Source organism: Semicossyphus pulcher, unplaced genomic scaffold, assembly GCF_022749685.1.
Source record: "Semicossyphus pulcher isolate SPU_LCO1_2020_fin unplaced genomic scaffold, fSemPul1.0.p SCAF_6, whole genome shotgun sequence".
Classification (NCBI taxonomy): domain Eukaryota; kingdom Metazoa; phylum Chordata; class Actinopteri; order Labriformes; family Labridae; genus Semicossyphus; species Semicossyphus pulcher.
In genome coordinates, this window is record NW_027211737.1 from 30,989,073 (window position 1) to 31,009,097 (window position 20,025).

At 40.1% G+C, this 20,025-nt stretch overlaps 2 protein-coding genes across 2 annotated transcripts; one reads left to right on the forward strand and one right to left on the reverse strand.

Moving 5' to 3' along the window:
• Positions 1 to 21: 21 nt before the first annotated feature.
• Positions 22 to 10,894, forward strand: cntrl (centriolin). The gene is made up of 18 exons (XM_069682745.1): positions 22 to 72; positions 470 to 585; positions 1,073 to 1,202; positions 1,340 to 1,428; positions 1,518 to 1,658; positions 2,162 to 2,225; positions 3,780 to 3,890; positions 4,553 to 4,670; positions 4,887 to 5,335; positions 5,988 to 6,082; positions 6,231 to 6,337; positions 6,968 to 7,041; positions 7,118 to 7,198; positions 7,530 to 7,629; positions 7,737 to 7,909; positions 8,010 to 8,096; positions 9,242 to 9,304; positions 9,712 to 10,894. The coding sequence occupies exons 3-18, from the start codon at positions 1,080 to 1,082 to the stop codon at positions 9,841 to 9,843; spliced, it is 2,007 nt and encodes a 668-aa protein (XP_069538846.1). The 5' UTR covers positions 22 to 72; positions 470 to 585; positions 1,073 to 1,079; the 3' UTR covers positions 9,844 to 10,894.
• On the reverse strand, positions 9,301 to 17,537 carry tti2 (TELO2 interacting protein 2). Its single transcript, XM_069683214.1, has 10 exons — positions 17,433 to 17,537; positions 15,497 to 15,977; positions 15,094 to 15,293; positions 14,160 to 14,217; positions 13,372 to 13,500; positions 13,006 to 13,098; positions 12,660 to 12,853; positions 12,410 to 12,553; positions 11,988 to 12,147; positions 9,301 to 11,150 (listed from the first exon to the last, which is right to left on the reverse strand). Exons 2-10 carry the CDS (start codon positions 15,974 to 15,976, stop codon positions 11,064 to 11,066), a joined length of 1,545 nt encoding a protein of 514 aa, XP_069539315.1. The 5' UTR covers position 15,977; positions 17,433 to 17,537; the 3' UTR covers positions 9,301 to 11,063.
• Positions 17,538 to 20,025: the final 2,488 nt, after the last annotated feature.

Genomic DNA, 20,025 nt, shown 5'->3' on the forward strand with positions numbered 1-20,025 from the left:
GCAGCTGTCGTTTACGGTCCTCCAGCAGGAGACGCCGCACTGCACTGTAACATCCCAGAACACAAAGACACGGTCAGTCTCTGCAGCCTGAATCAGTCAAATACTTTTTAATACAGATGCAAATATGCTAGAAAAGATCCCTTACAGCCAAATAGAAGAATGATGCCAAAACCCGATAAATAATTAAGGTGTTAATGTGTTTGAAAAGGGACAATCTTCCGAACAGGCTAGTTTCATGTGCAGTCTCAGTAAGGAAGAAAAATAATATAATACAATATGTAGAATTGTTTAAAACATACTGCATTGTAGTAAGAACAATATACAATACAGTTTAACATAAAATCCAATCAGGAGATGAGAAAGGTACAATAAAATACAGTTTATTATATAAGTAACAACTCATGTAATTCATTAATGTGATGCTGTTAGCTACCACAGAATAATACGTGTGTGTTTGTGTGTGTGTCAGGAGGTAGACAGGTGTGTGTGTGATTGTGTGCACAAAGAAGCAGAGCGACTGGAGGAAGAGAAGAAGAAACTACGAATTGAAACCAAACAACTACGACACACTCTGAGACGAAACAGGTAACTCAAGCACACAGTTATTTATTCACTTCAATTGTCTGTGTTTGTTTTGTGTTTGTTTTTTTAAGATTATGTTGGTCTTAGATAATCACAGGTTTCATTGGAGCAAAATGTTTATTTTTTATTACGGCACAATCCAGACTTAAGCTTGTGTAGCACTACTGCTTTGACATTAAACAGTCTCACTACAGTTTAAAACAGACCATCTGACAGCGGCCATGTTGGAAATTAAACCATGGAGCTGCTGAAACTACAGACAGACGAAAACATTGTCTGAGTTTAAGACATGGAAAGAGAGAACATTTTGTCCTCACGTCTTTCGTCATCAAGACTGTTTTATTAAGGTTAAAATCTGCTTCCTGTTGGGATTTGGGACTTTGGGATTGACTGTCTCGATCAGGGCTGTGATCGATCAATCAATCTGTGTGTGTGTGTGCGTGTCTGTGTGTGTGTGTGTGTGTGTGTGTGTGTGTGTGTGTGTGTACAGGAGTGTAATGCAGGTGTGTGATGAAGTGGAGTGTGTGGAGAAAACTCTGCTGAAGCGACGAGCTGAACTCCGGAAGGCTGACAGACTGCTGCTGGAGGCTCAGAGCTGCATTCACACCACCAGAGACAAGGTACACACACGCACACACACACACACAGACACACACACACACACACACACACACACACACACACACCAACTCATCATTTCAGTGTGTCCTGCTCTCCCTCACTGAGCCGATCTCGTCTGTCCTTGTGTCGTCTTTAGGCCAGTTCAGCTCAGCAGGACGCCACCATGTTACAGCACATAGCTCAGGACAGCGCCACCTGTCTGCTGGAGGCCACACAGCAAATCAGGTCAAATCCCTCAAGTTGACCTCTGACCTCCAGACTCAGATAGCAGCATGTGATTCTTTGTCATCAACTTCATGTTAAATTATTTCCAGAGAGCTGCAGGATGAGGTGGAGGAGCTCAGTAGGAAGAGGCAGAAGGAGGAGCACACTCTGAGGGAGGTGAAGGAGGCGCTGAGGAGCAGGGATGAGGAGTTCCAACAGCTCTGCACAAATATAAACTCAGCTACAGACAGGTAGAGAATGAGTATTCTGTTGTGAAACAGCTGTAGGTGTTTATCTCTATAACACAGCTGTAGACATTTTACTGTGAAGCAGCTGTATTTTTTTTGCTGTGAACTACATCATCCATCTTTAACATCATTTTCATCCATCTGTAACTGTGTTGTATGTTTTAATGTACGGGGAATCTGCTGTAGTGCTTTCACTGTGAAACAGATGGAAGTTTTTTACAGTGAAAAAGCTGTCCGGCTTTTAGTCTGAAATAGATCTATATGAGGTGTTTTATAGAGACACAGGTGTACATACATGATACAACAGACTTCTTTAATTGGCCTTTTATGCTCAGAATATGTTTTTCTTATCAACAGGTTTATCCTATGACACATCGTTTTCTAAAGCCTAATCAAATAATGGTGTTTGTGTGCGTCTGTGTGTGTGCGTGTTTGTGTGTGTGTGTGTGTGTGTGTGTGTGTGTGTGTGTGTGTGTGTGTGTGTGTGTGTGTGTGTGTGTGTTTAGCTTATCCAACGTGCTGTCAGACCTTCAAGAGTCTCAGAAGCATCTACATTCAGTCAAAAGTCAGGTAAACTCACAACTTCATATTCTACAAGCTACTTTAAACTGAAGTAGTGAGGATGCACCAGCTGAGAAAATCGGGGCCGAAACCGAGTTTAAAACAACAATTCGGCCGATGCCGATGTTTTTTCACTAACTGTATTATTTGTTATTATTAATGCCCTCGTCTGGATAAGGGGCCAAAATTAACTTTAATTTAAAAAAATAAATGTATTCAGGACTTCATCACAGTCTTTGAGAAAGCATGAATTTCAGTCTTTCAAATTCCCAACACGTGTTTTTATTTAAACTTCTTTCACATAAAAGCCTGAAAAGCCTCTTTAGCCCGTTTATATCACCTGGTCATAGTAAACACCACATATTTCAGTGCTTACATAGCCTAACAAAAAAACAAACACTTTTATGTTACAATTACATTTACTGCACAATTAAAGCCGATAAAAACATCGGCGCATGCCACCGTATTTGCTGATGGGCCGATGTCTGTCTACACGGCTGATATCGGCCGATTCCGATGTTCAGCCGATGCATCGGTGCATCCCTATTAAAGGTTTTTTTTCTAGCATTGTTAGCATTTAATCTAACTGAATCAAGGCTACGGCCCAAAAATGAACAGAAAATGTAGAGTTCAGGTCTTTGGTTGGACGTGAAATCGAATTTTAATGGAATATAAATAGTTTCTGTTGAATGCAGTAAAAATTACAGCCAATCAGTTGGCAACACAACCTTCTTTTATTAAAGTAACTTTTTGCATCAGTGCTTCTACTAAACATGCAAGTATGTGAAATTAAAGTTGACAGTTATAACTAAAAACTAATATATGAGAAGAAAAAATACATGAATATTTACATGTTCTTTTGACTTTTCTAGTCATTAATAGTTGAGCACACCAGCTGGTTATATACTAAACTGTGTAAATATTAGAATTTTCTGGTTGTTTATTTTATTACGTGTTGTTGTCTTTATTATTCAAGTAACATACGACAATGTAACCTGAAAGACTTTGAAGCCTTCACTGTCCATGAGAAGAGTTTCTTCTTTCTTTCTTTGTTTTCTTGCGACTGTCACAAACTGGCTCAAAGTCAGTGACAAAGAAGGGACTGAAATACTGTTTAAACAATATTCATTTATTGTAAAACTAAAGAGTAAATAATTATTGTAAGGTGGATAGGTCAGTCATGAATGCAGTGTTTGGATGAGTGTAGTGTTGAATGCAAACAAAAGACAGAAACAACCGAACCAGCTGGTGGAGGCCTGGGAGGAAGAGAGGAGGGACAGACATTAGAGTGGAAGCCACTTAAATAAGCTGAGGCCCAATTAACTCAGGTGCAGGCAGTTTCCTGATGTCCTTCCCGACTCTGCCTATTGGCTCCTGAACCAGGAAGTCAAGCAAACCAATAGCAGGCGGCGAGGGCAGGACGTCACACAGCCAAACCAAAGAAACCAAATATTTCAACTAAATAAGGAAGAAGAGACTGGACCGTTGTTTTTCTCTTGGTGGATCAGAAAGCATGACGGTATTTTTGAAAACAACATGTAAACGCTGTCCTCCTCCCTGTAGGTGGAGCAGCAGGAGCAGAGGCTGCTACAGACGAGAGAGGAGCATCAGACTGCTGTGAACAGAGTGGAGGAGGTCAGGGAGGAGGAGCAACAGCTGCGGAACAGAGTCGAGGTGATCAGAAGAGAGCAGGAGACAAAGGAGACGGTTGTCTTCCTTTTCTTCTGTAGGAACATAACTTCTAACCATCATCATAGGTTCTCTGTGTGTTTTGACTGTTCTCTGCCGTTTGGGTTTGGAGTTCCTGGAGTTTAATTTTGGCTGTGTCCAGGAGGCGACACTAAATCAGAGTTGCAGGGACTTTCGGCAATCATATTGGTCGAGCAGATGTGGCATCACATTATTACACAGACGTCTACAACAAGAGATGGGGGTTCTTTTAGCTATAAAACCTCGATTGCTGTATATTATCTAACTGATTTCATGGCTACTTACTGAAGAAATCAATCATTTAATGTAAAATATGAACACTATTTTATTAATGAAAATGTTTTATTACTTCCGCTAAAAATAGTCCCTTGGATTATAGGGTTGGAACTTTTCTGTGGTAAAGGTAAACTGTTCATTGTTTTAAGTTAGTCTACTTAGAACCTGTAGTTCTGTTTAAACTGGAAACTTCCATAGATAGTGAAGAAGGACTTCAGAAGTCACTGGGTCACAGGTTTGTAAGATGCTGTAGAGGCAAAAGACTCTCAGAGAAGATTCTTAACAAAAAGTTTATGAGACAAATATAAATTCAATGTTTCTGAGCTGCTGCTGTTTGTGTGTCTGTGTAGGAGCTGTTGGAGCAGCAGGAGGCGCTGTTGAGTGAGCAGAGGTCCACAGTATCCGCTCTGAGAGAGGAGGAGCAGAGACTGATCACAGTGCAGTCTGAACTCAGCACACACAGAGCAGGTAACAACACACACGTAACATAAACACCTGCAGTTACCAATAAAGAGGGCAGCTGTGGCTCAGTGGTAGAGTCGGTCGTGTTTCAATCGGAAGGTTGTGGGTTCGATCCTTGACAGCTACAGTTCACATGTCGAAGTGTCCATGGGCAAGACACCAAACCCCAAATTGCTCCCGGTAGCAGAGCCTATAGTTAAAATAGTGTATTTGTGTGTCCAGAGCTAAAACAGGTCCTCCAGGAGCTACTCGCAGAGCAGCAGGCGCTGGAGGAAGTGAAAACCAAACGTACCCAGAGTCTCCAGCGACTCCACAAGAAGCAGGATCAGCTGCACAGAATACAGATGGAGGTGGACAAGACGAAGGACAATCTGGACAGAACGAAGGACGATCTGGACAGTATAAATGATGAACTGGATGGGAAACAGCTTGATCTGGACAGGATGAGAGATGAGTTGGTCGACATAAAGGGTGACGTTGTAAAGGGAAAAGATGAGCTGGAACAGAAGCGAGAGGAGGTGAACAGGAAGAAGGATGAGTTGGAGAAAATGCAGAGCGAGGTGGAGAAGAAAAGGGAAGAGCTGACTGAGCTGCAGCAGGAAGTTGAGTCCCACAGAAAGGAGGCGGAGCTACGTTTGACAGAGACAAAAGTCCAGCGAACAGAACTGCAGGTTAGTGGAAAATACTGAATGTACAGACAGAAGATTCGTGCACTGACTATTTAATAAATGTTTTCATTTTACTGTAATTGCATGTTTATAAGGAGGAAACATCTTTATTTTAAGTGCCCTACAGATTCCTGAATATCGTCCTAAAATAAACACATAGTTTACTGTATTTTCTTAAAACAGACAGTTTTTTGAGTCACATCCTTGTAAACCTCCCATATTTTAAGAAACTAATCCTGTTGCAGTCTTTTAAAACGTTGTGAATTTGTGTTATTAGATTGTATTTATAGATTTAGTTGAAAACATATGAATCTATAAAGACTTTAAGCAGGTTACTTTCTAAATAATTTGTCTATTTCCTTTTATTTTGTCATTATAATGCCGACACTGAAAAGATTTTTAGAAGTCAAACCCGAATCAGAATCAGGGTTTATTGTCAAGAAGGTTTACAAATACAAGGAAGACTTTAAATAGAACAAGATAAAAATATAAAAAACAATACGAATAATCTAAAATATGTACAACAGGTGTGATCAAAAACTGTACAGATGTGCAAAAAGCTTAGAGTATAAAATTGAAACCAAGCTGCATCTTAAGGTTTTAAAACAATTTATAAATCCCTGGTTTCTAAGTTTGTGTTGTGTTTTATGTGCAGCAGCTGCAGGAGGAGCTGAGCAGGAGGAAGGAGGAGAGGAGCAGCATGCAGGAGCAGTGTAAACACCTGGAGGCTAGACGCAGGCATGCTGACAGGTACATACATATCATTATTAAGATCAGTTTTAGTGTTAACATACTGTTAAAGTTTTAGCCAAGACATAGTCTATGTTCTCCCCTGTAGTGTGTTAACAATTATTATATACTGAATGCGACATGTAACTTGAGTTTCTGTTTGTGTCAGGAGTCTGTCAGCGGTGGAGGCGGAGCTTGCCAAACAGAGGGAGGAGCACAGCCATCTCAAACAGGAAGTGGTCAGAGATACAGCAGCCGCTCAGGAGCAGCTACATGGTATGACATCATCTCTTACAGTTCAGTGTATAACATACGAACTGTAACCTCTAGAGTAAAACATACTAATTATAACAAATGGACTTTATTACTTCGAAAGACATGCTCGTTAGGTTCACTGGTGACTCTAAATTGCCCATAGGTGTGAGTGTGAGTGCGAAAGGTTGTCTGTCTCCATGTGTCAGCCCTGTGATTGACAGGCGATCAGTCCGGGGTGTACCCCGCCTTACGCCCAATGACAGCTGGGATAGGCTCCAGACTCCCCCGCGACCCTGAACAGGAGAAGCGGTATAGATAAAGGATGGATGGATGAACTTTATTACATAGATAATAAACAATGACAGCAGTCTAAAATCTTAAAAAGATGTATAAAGAACATAAATATTATAACATAATAAAAGAATAACAAAATAATTTAAATTAAGACTTTATTTTAACTTTCACACAGAAAAATCAACGACATTTTAACATAAATATACTTGCTACATCCAGATTAGAACATACAGAGTATAACACCTTTTACACTGAACGATCAGTATTCATTTGTGTCTTTGCTGATGATGAAACAAACTTTAAATGCAATGACACATTAAAAACTCGTTAAAACGTTATCGCCTGTTTGTGTTTCAGAGAACTCTGAGCTGCTGTCTTTGCTCTGTGAACGGGTGGAGGAGAGAAAGAAACACCTGCAGACTCTTGAACAGGTGAAAACACAGACATAAACACACACACAGGCTGTACTCTGTCTACACCATGTGAATATGTGTTTCTGTTCTGAAGGAGGAGAGTGTTTCCAGTCGGCAGCAGCAGCAGAGAGAAGAAGAAGTGAAGGAGCTGGACAGACAGATTCAACACAAACAGGTGAACACACACAGAGTCTCAGGTCATACCTTGAATGATCACTGTTACAAGTTTTAATTCGGTTTCATTCAGTTTTGTAAGAAATAATTAAAGCTATCATTGTGTCAAGTCTGGACAAAAGTGAGATTATTTACCAAAATATCTTTTATTGATTTAATTTAAGAGAATTAAAAGCTGACTTTCAAGATGCTGAAATCAGTGAATTTGGTTTAATAAATCTGCTTAAAATATTTATAAACTTTCTAAATTGTTGCCTGTTGCTGTTCACTTCTAACTAAATGATAAATTCGGCTCTCTTTAATCACCACCTCTCCTTCGCTGTTTCTTTTAGGCGGTGTGTGTTGGTTTGGAGGAAGTTAAAGCTGCTGTGTGTCAGCTGGAGGACAGGGGGCGCCATCTGACCGAACAGCAGCAGCAACTCAACCAGCTTGGTCAGTCATCAGTGCGGTCTCTTTATTTAAATTGTCTCCGTCTGACACTATTTGAGATGATTTTCATTCACACCTCAGTGATTTAAGTTTTTATCGTGACTCATCAGAGGAGGAGCTCTGCGAGAAGGAGAAATGGCTCCTCGACAAAGAAAAGGAGCTGAAACAACAAGAGGAGGGGCTACAGCGAAAAGAGGAGGGGCTTGTTCATATGGAGGAGGAGCTACAGAGGAAAGAGGAGGAGCTTTGTGTGAAGGAAAAGATACACGAGAAAGAAAAGGAGGTGAAGCATCAAAAATAAAGAACAATCAATGTATTACAAGTTTGTAACTTTAAAATCTACTGTAACACACATTTTAACGGGTTTATCTGCGTGTGTGAAGGATTTCAGCAGGGAAGAGAATGAGGAGGAAGAAGAGGAGTCTTTCTACCTGTCTACAGCTGGTCTGAGATCAGCCTTCAGCACTGAGGTGAGTCCAGTCCGAACTCAAAACCAAACCTATTAACATATCACAACTTTAATTAAACTGTTCTTTTGAATCCTTTACGTTGCAGTGATGATTTGAATTACTGTCAATTGTTCTAGTAACTGTCCCATCAGTAGAGAATGAATGGAGGTCATATTATCGTTTTCAAATTAAAGCATGAATCAATAAATACAAAGATAAATTCCTTACTAAATATATTAGTAGACAGATTTATTTAAAACTGGTGAAATAAATGTAAGTAAATATACAGAAAGAGGGGACGGGAGGGAGGTAAGGTGTGCTCTCCCTGCATCCCTCTTCCTCCTCCTCCTCCTCCTCCTCCTCCTCCACCTCCCCAGTCGGCAGGGGCAGCAGAGTGGCAGCAGAGGGAGAGGGTGGGAGGATCAGAGGAGTTAGAAAAAAAACAGGAGCAACCCCGGCTGGCTGCTCTTTTTCATTCTCTCAGAGCTTTTTCTCCAAACTGGACGAGGTTTCGAAGCATCTTGAGTCCACTGAAGTTATAAACTTTACGTGCTTATAACCAGATGTCCCTCACACCTTCTAACTGTCTGCCTTCATCTCTGTATGAATCTGTTGTTGGTATGAGGAGCTGTCACTCAGACACACAGACAGACAGAAGTCAGTGCTCTCCTCCTCTGGGTCCTCTCACCATAATAAGCTGAAACATCAGTTTCTGGAAGAAGTTCTCTCATTCATTATTCTGAAATTGCACTGATGTGGTTTTTATGTAAAGCTGATAAGGAGTATTAAAAAAGCAAAGACAGAAACCCATGATGCTTTACTTCTGTAGTTAATGAAGCATCTGAACTGTCCTCAAAAACAGTAATTAGTCTGTACCATGAGATCAATAAGATCTCTGTAAAACACGAACATCAGACCAGAAGTCGACTCGAAGCCAAACATTCGAACATACAGAACGAGAAATACTAAAGTAGGCACATAAATAAAAAGGGACATTTGCAGAAAAGGACGAAATGTTTTATTTTAATGCGTATATGTATTCATTTGTACTTGTGCAGTATCTCTTTAGTTTTTAATTTAAACGACTGAGTTCTTCCAGCTTTAATCAGCAGTTTGTTAAAGGTGATCTGTTGACGTTGACGGCAAAGCTAACCTTGTGTTTTCAGGAGGAGAGGTGGAAGGTGGAGCTGCAGAGAGAAGAACTGAGACAACAAGAGCATCGTCTGAAAGTAAACACGATTTTTATTATTAACTTAAAGAAGAAACAAAAGTCAAATAATAAAAGAAAATATAACATATCATCACAGTGGGGAAGCAGAAATCAGAAGTCTTAGTAAGGCAGTGAACGGTCCAGAGATGTGATCTGATGAAATCCAGCTTTGTGTCTTTTTATTACAATTTGGCTTTTGTTATTTTGTGCTGCTGCTGGTGTTTTGATGGGTGCACGGCTAACAGTTTCCCTCTGCTAGCAGTCTTTGTGCTAAGCTAGGCTAAACCCATCCTGGACCTATATAATATCTATGCAGCACATTTGACTCTAGAGAAAACAGAGAAGAAGATTTACCTAGCGATTTGTGTGTAGCTATCAGTCCAGTGAGAGGAGTGTAAAGTGACTGTTTGTTGTTTTGTTGTCGAGGCTCGTCTGCGCTGCAGTTTGTGGAATCAGCAGGAGAACCTGGAGGTGAAACGACTGGAGACTGAGGAGAGCTTACTGGGACTGAAGCACAGACTGGACCAGCTGGACTCGCTGCTCACACACACTCCATGACTGATTTAATACCACAGAGATCCAAATATGAAACAACCATACATGAAGCAGGTTTGAGGGTAAAGAGAAAGATGTTTTTATGAAACCAGAAATAGCCGTTAGACCACTTTCTGCCAGCCCACCAGACTCCACTGGAAAAAAGGTAATTTTACTTTACAGATTATGGGAGTTGCTGTTCTGCTGCTGCTTATATTAGTTTGTTTTTTTTATGTAATTGTGTGTTAAACAAATATTGTGTTCCATCCAAACTAACCAATTAAAACACCAAAGTCACAGAATAACACAAACTACCACGACAGCAGTAGATCAGTAACGCCCTCGTTCTTCAAGATTAAATTATAGTTTTTGTCAATGGAGTCTGGTGGCTTTGAAGGGAGCAATGTAAAATCTGTTTCTGGTTTAAGAAGCATCTTCTTCTTTAACAAAAAGGTCCATCTCTTGTCTGTAATGTTGTCTGACTCTTAGAGTAACAATCTGAGCCCGTCAGTGAGAAAAACCTTTAGTGGACTTTAGTGAATTTGTACCAAAGGATTACAGTGCAGCCATTACAGCCTGATTCACGGCTGCCAGCTGAGACAATCTACTGGAGCAACTCCAAAACTTTTTGCACTTATTCGTCCTTTGGGGATAAAAAGGGATCAGAGTCTCTTTAAAGGGAGCATGAAGAAGACTAAATGAACGTCTGGGTCACTTCACACCTCTTGTATGCACTTTGTGATTTTCCAACATTTCTGCATCAAGTCAGATTTTTCAAAACTACGGAACGAATGTTAAACACTGTTTTCATGTAATCTGGTAATCTGTGTTACATGAATGCAGCATTATTGTTTGTGATGTGGAGCCAAAGACATGCATCACTATGACGGATTATTTTCGAGGTGTGTGAACGCAACATCTGTGAAGAAAAAAACACTGAACTGAACATGAAGCACTTAACAATATGAAGTTTGTGGCGCCTTCATGAAAACATGTGTAACACTTTGTTATAGTAAACACCTGCTATGCAAATGAAGGATATTTATATTTATCTTTGAATTAAACTCTTTTTTTAAGTTGACTTCAGTGTTTTTTTCTTTTGTCTGCTTGCCTTGCTTTGCCTTTTTTGTCTAACTCCCAGAAAACACGACCTCCAGCCCTCAGTTCTGTCAGTCAGGAAACAGCTGCTCTTCTGTCTTTGTCTCCGTTGCAGTCTCACTTCAAGGTGTTCCAGGTGTGCTTCGTCACCTATCTGTTGTCATAGTTATTTGTTTTAGGGAACTGAGCACTTCAGGGCTGCAGCAGCTGCTGTCGACCTGCTGGAGGAGAGGCTGACAGACAGATAGATGGAGAGACAGGTGAGTGAACATGTAAACATGTAAAAAGCTCTGCAGCCCAAAGGCAACAAGTGAACAAGTGATCAGTTTGATGGAAAGTGTGTGTGTAGAGTCGACACCTGCTGCTGTAACTACTTTCACACTGAGCTCTCTAACAGCTGCTTCAACTGAAGTACAAGTGTAACAACATTTTCATGGAGAGAATAAAAGATCAAAAGGCAAACACTCATGTAAACTGGAAAGTAAGAAAGATACCTTCAACAGACTAAAGTATGTTGACCTCATTCTCTTTATTATTATTATTTAATAACTAAATAATTCAAAGTACTTGAAGTTGAAATTTGATGTGTTTATTAAAAGTCAAAGCTGACTTAACTAAATCTTAGCTGCAGCCAACACTTACAGATGGGAGGTTTTTAGAAGCAACCGGTATGTAAGCTGCATTTCCCACGCCACCTGAATGCGTCATTCTTTAAAGTAACAGTAGCTGAACTTAACAACACCTGCTGTCTTTTTTTTAAAAGACGGATTAAGTTTGTTCTTATTCTACTATTATCCTTCTTTCTAAAGGATGCGTTGGATCCAGCAGGAATATAAAAGTGAAGAAAAGCAGTGAAGTAAGACTGAGGCTACTGTTCGTGTGCAATGCATCCTGGTACATGCAGGCACTATCCAGCTTTCTGTCATTAGAGCACGCACTGAGTATTCATTGTCTCTCAATTAGATTTACAATCAACACAGATTGGACGACAACATAAACTTTTAAATGCAAGTGTTACTGTAAGGCTGATTCTGCAGACGCCAGGTGAGAGGATCAGCAGGTAAACACACCTGTAAGTTTCCCTGAGAGACGTCGTCCAGCTGTTTGATGCAGAGGGTCGTTTGTTTCATCAGCTGCTGTCGCACTGAATCACTGAGCTGAGAGTCGGAAGAAACATCGAGCAGCAACTTCAACAGGCAACGCAGCAGCACGGCAACGCGACATGCCATCCTGAGAGAGAGAGAGAGACAGGCAGCAAGAGAGACAGACCGGCAGGGAGACAGGAAGAGAGACAGTTTAGTAGCACTTCCTAAGTTTGGCCACAGGAGGTCAGAGTTTGCTTTCACTTTCTCCTGAGTTTCTGTTGTTTTGAATGTGAAGTATTGGGTTAATCGGGGTCCTCACACACACACACACACACCCACCCACACACACACACACATACGTGTAAAGGGGCTGGTGTGTGTGTGTGTGTGTGTGTGTGTGTTCGCACCGTGGCCAGGCAGCTTTGATTGTTTTCTGCAGCGCCTCCAGGATCTTTAGTCGACTCGTCTCTTCAGGTGGATCTCTGACCTCCAGGTATCCCAGCACCACCCGCTCCAAACGCCTCAGGTGTCTGCACACGGCCACGCCCATGCTGCCCCCGTAAAACAAAACAAACACACCCTGTCACCCTGCTACAAAACAACAAACTCAACTCGCCTGCAGCACACACAAGCTGTACCAGGAGTAAACTCTCCCACCTGTCTATGTACGGAGGCAGAGCAGAGGCATAAACACGCCTCAGAGCCACCTTGTGCTCTGCTTCCATGTGCGTCAAGATCAGACGCAGGACGTCATCATGGCGACAGGGCTTCCTGCGGGTAGAGGAGGGGGCGAGCGAGGAGGGGGGCTTCTCCAAAACCAACAACAGGTCCAGCAAACACGACAGGACCGGCTGCAGACACACACACGCACAAACAGGAGTCTCTTAAATTGGATCCATGCTTCCTTCACATGAGTCTTTTCCTTGCATCTGTTTACTAGCTTTGTAGTTTTTATTCTTTGTGTGCGTGTGTGTGTGTGTGTGTGTGTAGGTGTGTGTGTTACCTGTATGACAGCTGCCTCTGTCGTGTACAGGTGTTTAAATAAAGCCTGGTAGATGACTTCTGCTCTGTTGAACTGACGGAGGTCTGCAGCAGGCTGAAAAACACACACGCACACAACAACCATCACGATGCACCTGAGATTTTTTGTTCGTCTTCAAATCACCTTCATCACCGTTTCACAACTTTATTGTGGTTGTCACACACTTAGAAGAACAATCTGAGCCTGTCCGTGGAAAAAACACAACTTTTAGTGGACGCACTTTAATCAGGAGCAACTTTTTGTACCTATGATTCATTTAGACCCGAAAATATGTAAGAAAAAATGACCCATTCATGTTGTTGTTTGTGTGGGTGATTCTTTTCTCACCGTGTTGAGCACGATGTGGTGCAGACAGCGAACTCCCAGAATGCAGTTCTCTGGTCTGAAGTGGTCGTTGAGTAATAGGGAGGGTGGGAGGAGGTACGGCAGGTGAGGGGAGAGAGAGGGGCGAGTCACCTGCTCGAAACATTCACACACACTTTTAGAAATCTGACACCTGAGTGTGTTACATCATCACTTCCTTCTTTTGCTCACACGAGGGCAGAGCTGCTTTCCCACAATCCTTTGCATTCAAGATTATTAATGCCCAAGTTTTGTTGTCTTTATTGTTTGTTTTTGCTGATATTTCATGTTATAAAAGTCAATAAAAACTTGAATTATAAACAAAAGAAAAATGATGAATGCCAAGTTTATAAAGAGTTTTGGTACAAAAATAAAGCAACAGAAAAAAGTTACATTTTGATGAAATATTAAAAATCAGCAAAAATTTTACAGCGGTTAAATTCAACAAACACATTAATTCAGCCGTAATATTAATACAAGAACATTATGTATAATAGTAAAAGAACTCATCCGTATATATTTACTTTTAAAGATCTTTATTTTACACAAGTTACTACAGTGAATGTGTGTTGCTGTCAAAACCCAGATGACCTACACTCAGCAGTGTGCCTGAACACATCAGAGGCCTAAGGACGCAGCATATGTATCTGCTCATATGATGAAGGTTAAAAATAATCAATAATCAAAGGTTACGATTGTCCACAGATGATTTACAAAAGATAAAAGATTTAATAATAAAGTTAATATTAAACATTTTTCTAGGTTAAACTGACCTGCAGGAGAGTCCACGCAAACACCAACTTCACTGCTTCACAACGCTGCCACGAGTCCCTGCAACACACACACACGCACGCACACACACACACACACACACACACACACACACACACACACACACACACACACAGTTACAGCTTTCTGTAGATAATGGCATTTTACATCCTGCACTTTCTGTGTAAACTGGTTTCATATTAATCACTTTTTAACCAACGCACAGACATTCATTCATTCATTCATTCATTCATTCATTCATTAACCTGTTTAAGTTGATCATCACGCTTCATGTTCAGCTCTTACTCATCTGCTGCTGAACACACACCTGAGCAGAGGTGGAGCCTTCAGGTATCTGTCCTTTACTCGAGTGTTTTAATTAATTTAGCTTTAACGCATTTAAGGGAAACTATCTTCCCAACATAAAGACAGATTTCCACCTACATGAAAGGAACAGCAACACAGAGAAAAGACATGTCTTGTCACTTCTATCAGATGTAACATGAAAAAAAACAGGTTAAAAACTAAACTAGAGAGAAATGGTTCAGTGGCTGTGATGTCGACAGGGAGATGACGAGCTGCAAGGCATCCCCGTCCAACTGATTTACACATTAGAGCATATTTAAGGTAGTGTTTTTCACTTCATAGTTTTTATTTTATTTTATTTGAGGTAGGAATGATTCAAGTTCAGTAGTCTCCAAATATGAGGTGAGCTTCAGTTAGCTTAGCACAGAAGCAGCCGGCATCAGAGGGACGCTGTTTACTTTGTACTGTGAGGACATTTCACAGCCTGGATGCTACACTGTTACTGCAGGAACACATCTGTTCCTCTACCTGAGTGAAGAATGGTTTCACTTTTACCACCTCTTCACCTGAATGACTGAAAACACACACACACATACATTCCTCATCTGTAGTCCAGAAACAGTTACTCACTTGGTCAGCTGAGGCTGCAGGACGTCCAGGATTCCTCCCACTATTCCTCTGCTCCTCTCTCCCCCTTCGTCCCCCTCTTCCAGCTGACTCCTGTCCCCCATCAGGAGGTGTGGGGTATCCCTCCAGCCTCCTGCCCTCAGCAGCGCCTCCTGCAGGCTCTGAGCCGCCGCTCTAGAGGAGGAGCTCGTCCACGCCTGATCCTGAACACACAGGGACAGATTGGAAGTCATTATTATCAAATTTCATCTTCTATTTTAATCTTTGTTTCTGCTTTTGATGTTTTATTGATGAAGCATCTGAAGGAGTTTATCTTCAAATGAAAAGTAAAAATAAAAAAATCAGCAGTTCAATCTGAGCAGATAAAAAGAAAAGAGAAATGTTTGGAAATGTTTCGACTTCTCACCTGGAAATGTGTGACAGCAAACACACAGATGGGCGGAGCCACAGCCAGCAGCACACCAGTCTGACCTCCGTTTCCCAGAGTTCCCAGCAGCGCTGTGAGGGCGGAGCATACAGGTTCAGCTCGGCTTGGGACGCTCTGATAGGCCGCCTCCGGCAGAGAGCTGCAGTCGTCCTCACAGAGCGGCAGAGATGCACAGCCAATCAGAGCACAGACCAGAGAGCTGTACGCTGCCTGAAGCTCCGCCCACCCTGCATCCTGATTGGCTTGTGAGGGGCATAGCCAATCAGGGTCAGCTGTTTGGAAGAGACGCTCCACACGACGAATCAGAATGCTCTTCTCAGAGTCTGATGACGCACCAATCAGCTTCTCCCGCAGCCGAGACAGGAGCTCTGTGATTGGAGGAAGAGAGGGAGAGGGGAGGGGCTTCTCTGAGGAAGAGGAGGAGAGATGAAGGTCATGAAGTAAAGATGAGAGCTCCATACTGAAGTGGAGGAGGAGAGAAGAGGGGATGAGGAGGAAAAGGAAAGAGTGGAAAAAGAGGGTCATCAGAGAAAAACAAAATCAACCTTCGTGTCTGTTTACTTTTAAATCAAAACTTTATCACTTTTTCTCAGCGCCAAAAGATCTAAAAACGCCCACAGATCATAACGAAAAAGCATTTTAAAATGAACAGAAACAGAAAATAGACATAAGAAGCATCTGACGGACAATAAACCAAAATGAGAAAATATTTAAAGGTCATTCAGATCCTTCAATAATCTCAGACATTTTAAGAAGTTAAAAAATAATAATAATAAATACATTTTTGTGATTACTAAAAAACTTATTTGTGAGTTATTTTTTATAAAGACAGAAAAGACTTTTTAGCCACTGAAAGAAAACTCTGTTGTTTTACTTCCAAGACACAAGAATTAAGTCGAAATCTTCTCTTTAACTCTAAAATCTAACTCAGGAAGCTCTCAGGATGTGGCCAGGATTTTCAAAATAAGACAGAAAATACAAGTCAGGCTAAAATGTATTCACTAAAACTGTTTATTAATTCTGTTTTATTTCATTATGTAGGTCTGAATTATTTAAACACTTTCCAGCCTTAAATGTTCCAAATTGCGGTACACTGACTTTTAAATAACCAGAAAATGTGACATTTGCCACCAAATAATCAAAAAGTTAAATAAAACTAAAATATTTTTAAACTAATATTTTGATTCTTAAACCTCTGCAGAGTTTAACTGTTTTGTATTTTCCTTGTTGTCACGCCTTGAGGTTTGTACTGTACAATACTGCTGTAAAACAATTAATATATATATACATATATACAGATATATATGATCAATGGATTAATCGTCAACTATTGAAATAATAGCAGACTATTTTTTAATTGATTAATCATTTTTTTATATCTTCATCTTTTTTTTTGCTTCTAAATGTAAATATTTTTGGGGGTCTTTCCTCCTCCTCCTGAATTTCTTTGGGTTGTAAAAAAATAAAAAAATAAATAATAATAATAAAAATAGACATTTGATGATGTCATCTTGCTTGACATTTTTCACCATTTTCTGACAACTATTACTGTAAAAAAAAAAAATATGTGTAAAAAATAAAGTAAAGACCAAACTAAACCGTGACTGAGAAACTGTGTTGGACTTTTTCAATATTTGACATTTAAATACAAAACTGATTAATGTAGAAAATAATAATCAGCAGCAGCTCAAGTTTGAACTGTTTAATATAAATCTCTGAAACTTCAACACGCAGAGAAACAAACACTATTGACGCCGTTTTACTTGCAACCTATCTGCACTATTAACCCAGTAACACCTGAGTGTTTATCATGTTATTACCAGTATAACTTAATGTGTAAATAAACTGTTAGTCTGGCTGGTATCTGTTTCTCATTTCAGCGTCATTTTGTTCATAAATTGTTCAATAAACTGACCTGAAATCAGCTTCCTCAATCAGTCATCGATCACCGATAATCTTAGTTTAACATCGATGTGAAGAAACGAGACGTTTTAGTTAATTTAAGGACATTTTTCTTAAATTCCTGAGCAGCATGCAAACAAAATTCACGGACGCTTTGCAGTGAGGGACTGTGTGTTCGGAAAAATACTTCCGGTCGGATATAAAACCTACATGAAAGGTTCCTACCTCAATTGCCGAGGGAGCGACGATAATTCAACATTTCTAAATCAATGAATTAACACACAACCACTGTGTACAAATACTAGAAAGCTTGATGTAGTAAAAGTACGAAAGTACGAGAATAAAAATCTACATAAAGTACACCCCCCCTTTTGGGCCTTTGTATTAGAGAGCTGACTTTTCAAAGTATATGGAAACTGTTATTTAGTCAGAGTTACATAGAAAAGTCAGTTTGTTGAAATAATCGAAACTGAAGCTTTTTGATGTGTTTAAAAGTTTAAAAATAATTTTGTCACAGTAACGAGGTGATGCTTCAAGTGACTTCTGAGAGACAGAAGGGGACAAAACAAGGCAGCCAACAAGATGCCATACGTTATTAAAGGATAAAATATAGAAATGTACAATTCTTATGTCCAAAAATACAATTGTGTTGTAATAAAACATTAAAAAAACACATGATGAGCTCACCAGTGTAGAGGCTTCAGATAAACTCGGGCTTCATGTTCAGACATGTTTAACAGATGAGAGAAGATGTGTGAAATCAAAGAGACTAAATGTGACCATCAGACACACTGTGGTGGTGTCTGTGGGGAGATTAGTGGCAGATTAAAAAACTATTTTCACATCTAAAAACAGATTTTTTAAATCTCCTGTTTAACTTAAATCAGCATCACAGAATCAGAGCAAAAGACCGTTTCCTACCTGTTTACACAGACACGACCACATCAGAGCGGCTATACAAAGGGTTAAATACCTTTGATGACTACACACACACACACACTTACACGTGCGCACACACACAAACACACAGATTAGCTGTGTATATTCATATTTCAAAGCAGGGGGAAATGTTTTGAAGCTGTTTGTGTGTGTGGGCTAAAGCTGTGATCTGCTGTCAGAGGATGTAATTAACACTGATTTATATTAACCACACACGCACACACACACACACACACACACACAACTGCTCAAACAACAATTATTTGATCAGATTTATATATTTTTTTACTATTACAACCTTTGTCTGCTATTGTTAGCATCGTTAGCTAGCTGCTACAAGCTAACTCTTATTTTTCAAGACACACAGGTGTATTTTCTGAGTTCTGGACACAAATTTCTGATTTAAAAAGTTCATAACAACAAACGGACGGAGAACCTGTCGGAGTTTATCGGATCAAATTGCTTCATACTGCTGGTGTGTGAATTTTAAATGACAGGGTCGGATGTCTCAACACACAACTTAACAACAACATGGTTTAGCCATAGACTGTATTTAGCCTAGATAATATTGGGGTTTAGGCTAGCTGGGGTGTATCCCATCAACAGCGCTAATGTGTAGGCTTACTTTAAAAACCCCAACTTGTTTTAGCTCCCACTTTCACTTCGATCGGGGAATGTGAATATAAGTCTGTTTTGGAAGTTAGGTTAGCTTGTATAGCCTTTGGTTAATATTAGCTGTGTGTTAATTGCAGCTAACTCCTGGGATTCAGCTTTATAAAAGGCTAACAAAAAAAACCCTTTAGCACAGGGATTTGGTTAGCTTGATGTTAAATAAGTTTGTTCAGGCATGCGAAAGCTTTAGCTTAGTTAACGGGTTTAAAAATGAGGGTTTGTTTTGTTTTTTAAATCAGTTCAAAATTTATAGGTTTGGTAAGAATTTCTGTTGGCTGAGATTTTAGCTCACAGTGCCGGTTAGCTCAGGGATTAGGTTAGCTAGGGGTTAATTTCTCCTTAATGTTAGCTCTGCTTTTATCTTACCTCAGCTAACTTCTGGGTTAGCTTTGTAAAGGATATTCTTTAGCATGATATTTAAATAAGCTTGGGGTTAAGGTATGATGGAAGGTTTAGCTTAGCTGAGGCTTTAAATCTGAGGAAAAAAAACGTTTTATTCTAGCTCACAGTCAAGAAAGATCAAGGGTTAGGTTAGCTTAGGGTTTAATTTATCCTTAGGTTAATGTTAGCTCTGGGTTTATCTTATCCCAGCTAACTTCTGGGTTTAGCATGGTAAAGGATCTTCATTAGCTTCAGGTTTGGTTAGCTTGATGTTTAAATAAGCTTGGGGTTCAGATTTGATGAAGATTTATGTTAGCATAGGGTTGGAATAACTTGGTTTTAGCATCTGCTCGTAAGCTATAGGTTGAGAAGGGGTTTCTGTTAGCCCTTGTTGAACTTTAGCTCAAGATCCAGGGTAGTTTAGAATTGGTCAGAGTTGAAGCCAGCTAGAAGCTAAAGCTAGCTAAGTGTCCAGGTTAACCTACTTTTATATGAGCTAAAGGTTAGCCTTAAAGATTTTTGTTTAAAAAGCCCTGTTTACTTTTCAACTAGCTCCACTCATTTTGCAAAAAACGAATTATAATTCTGTGCTATAAGAAATCAGTGCGCTGGAT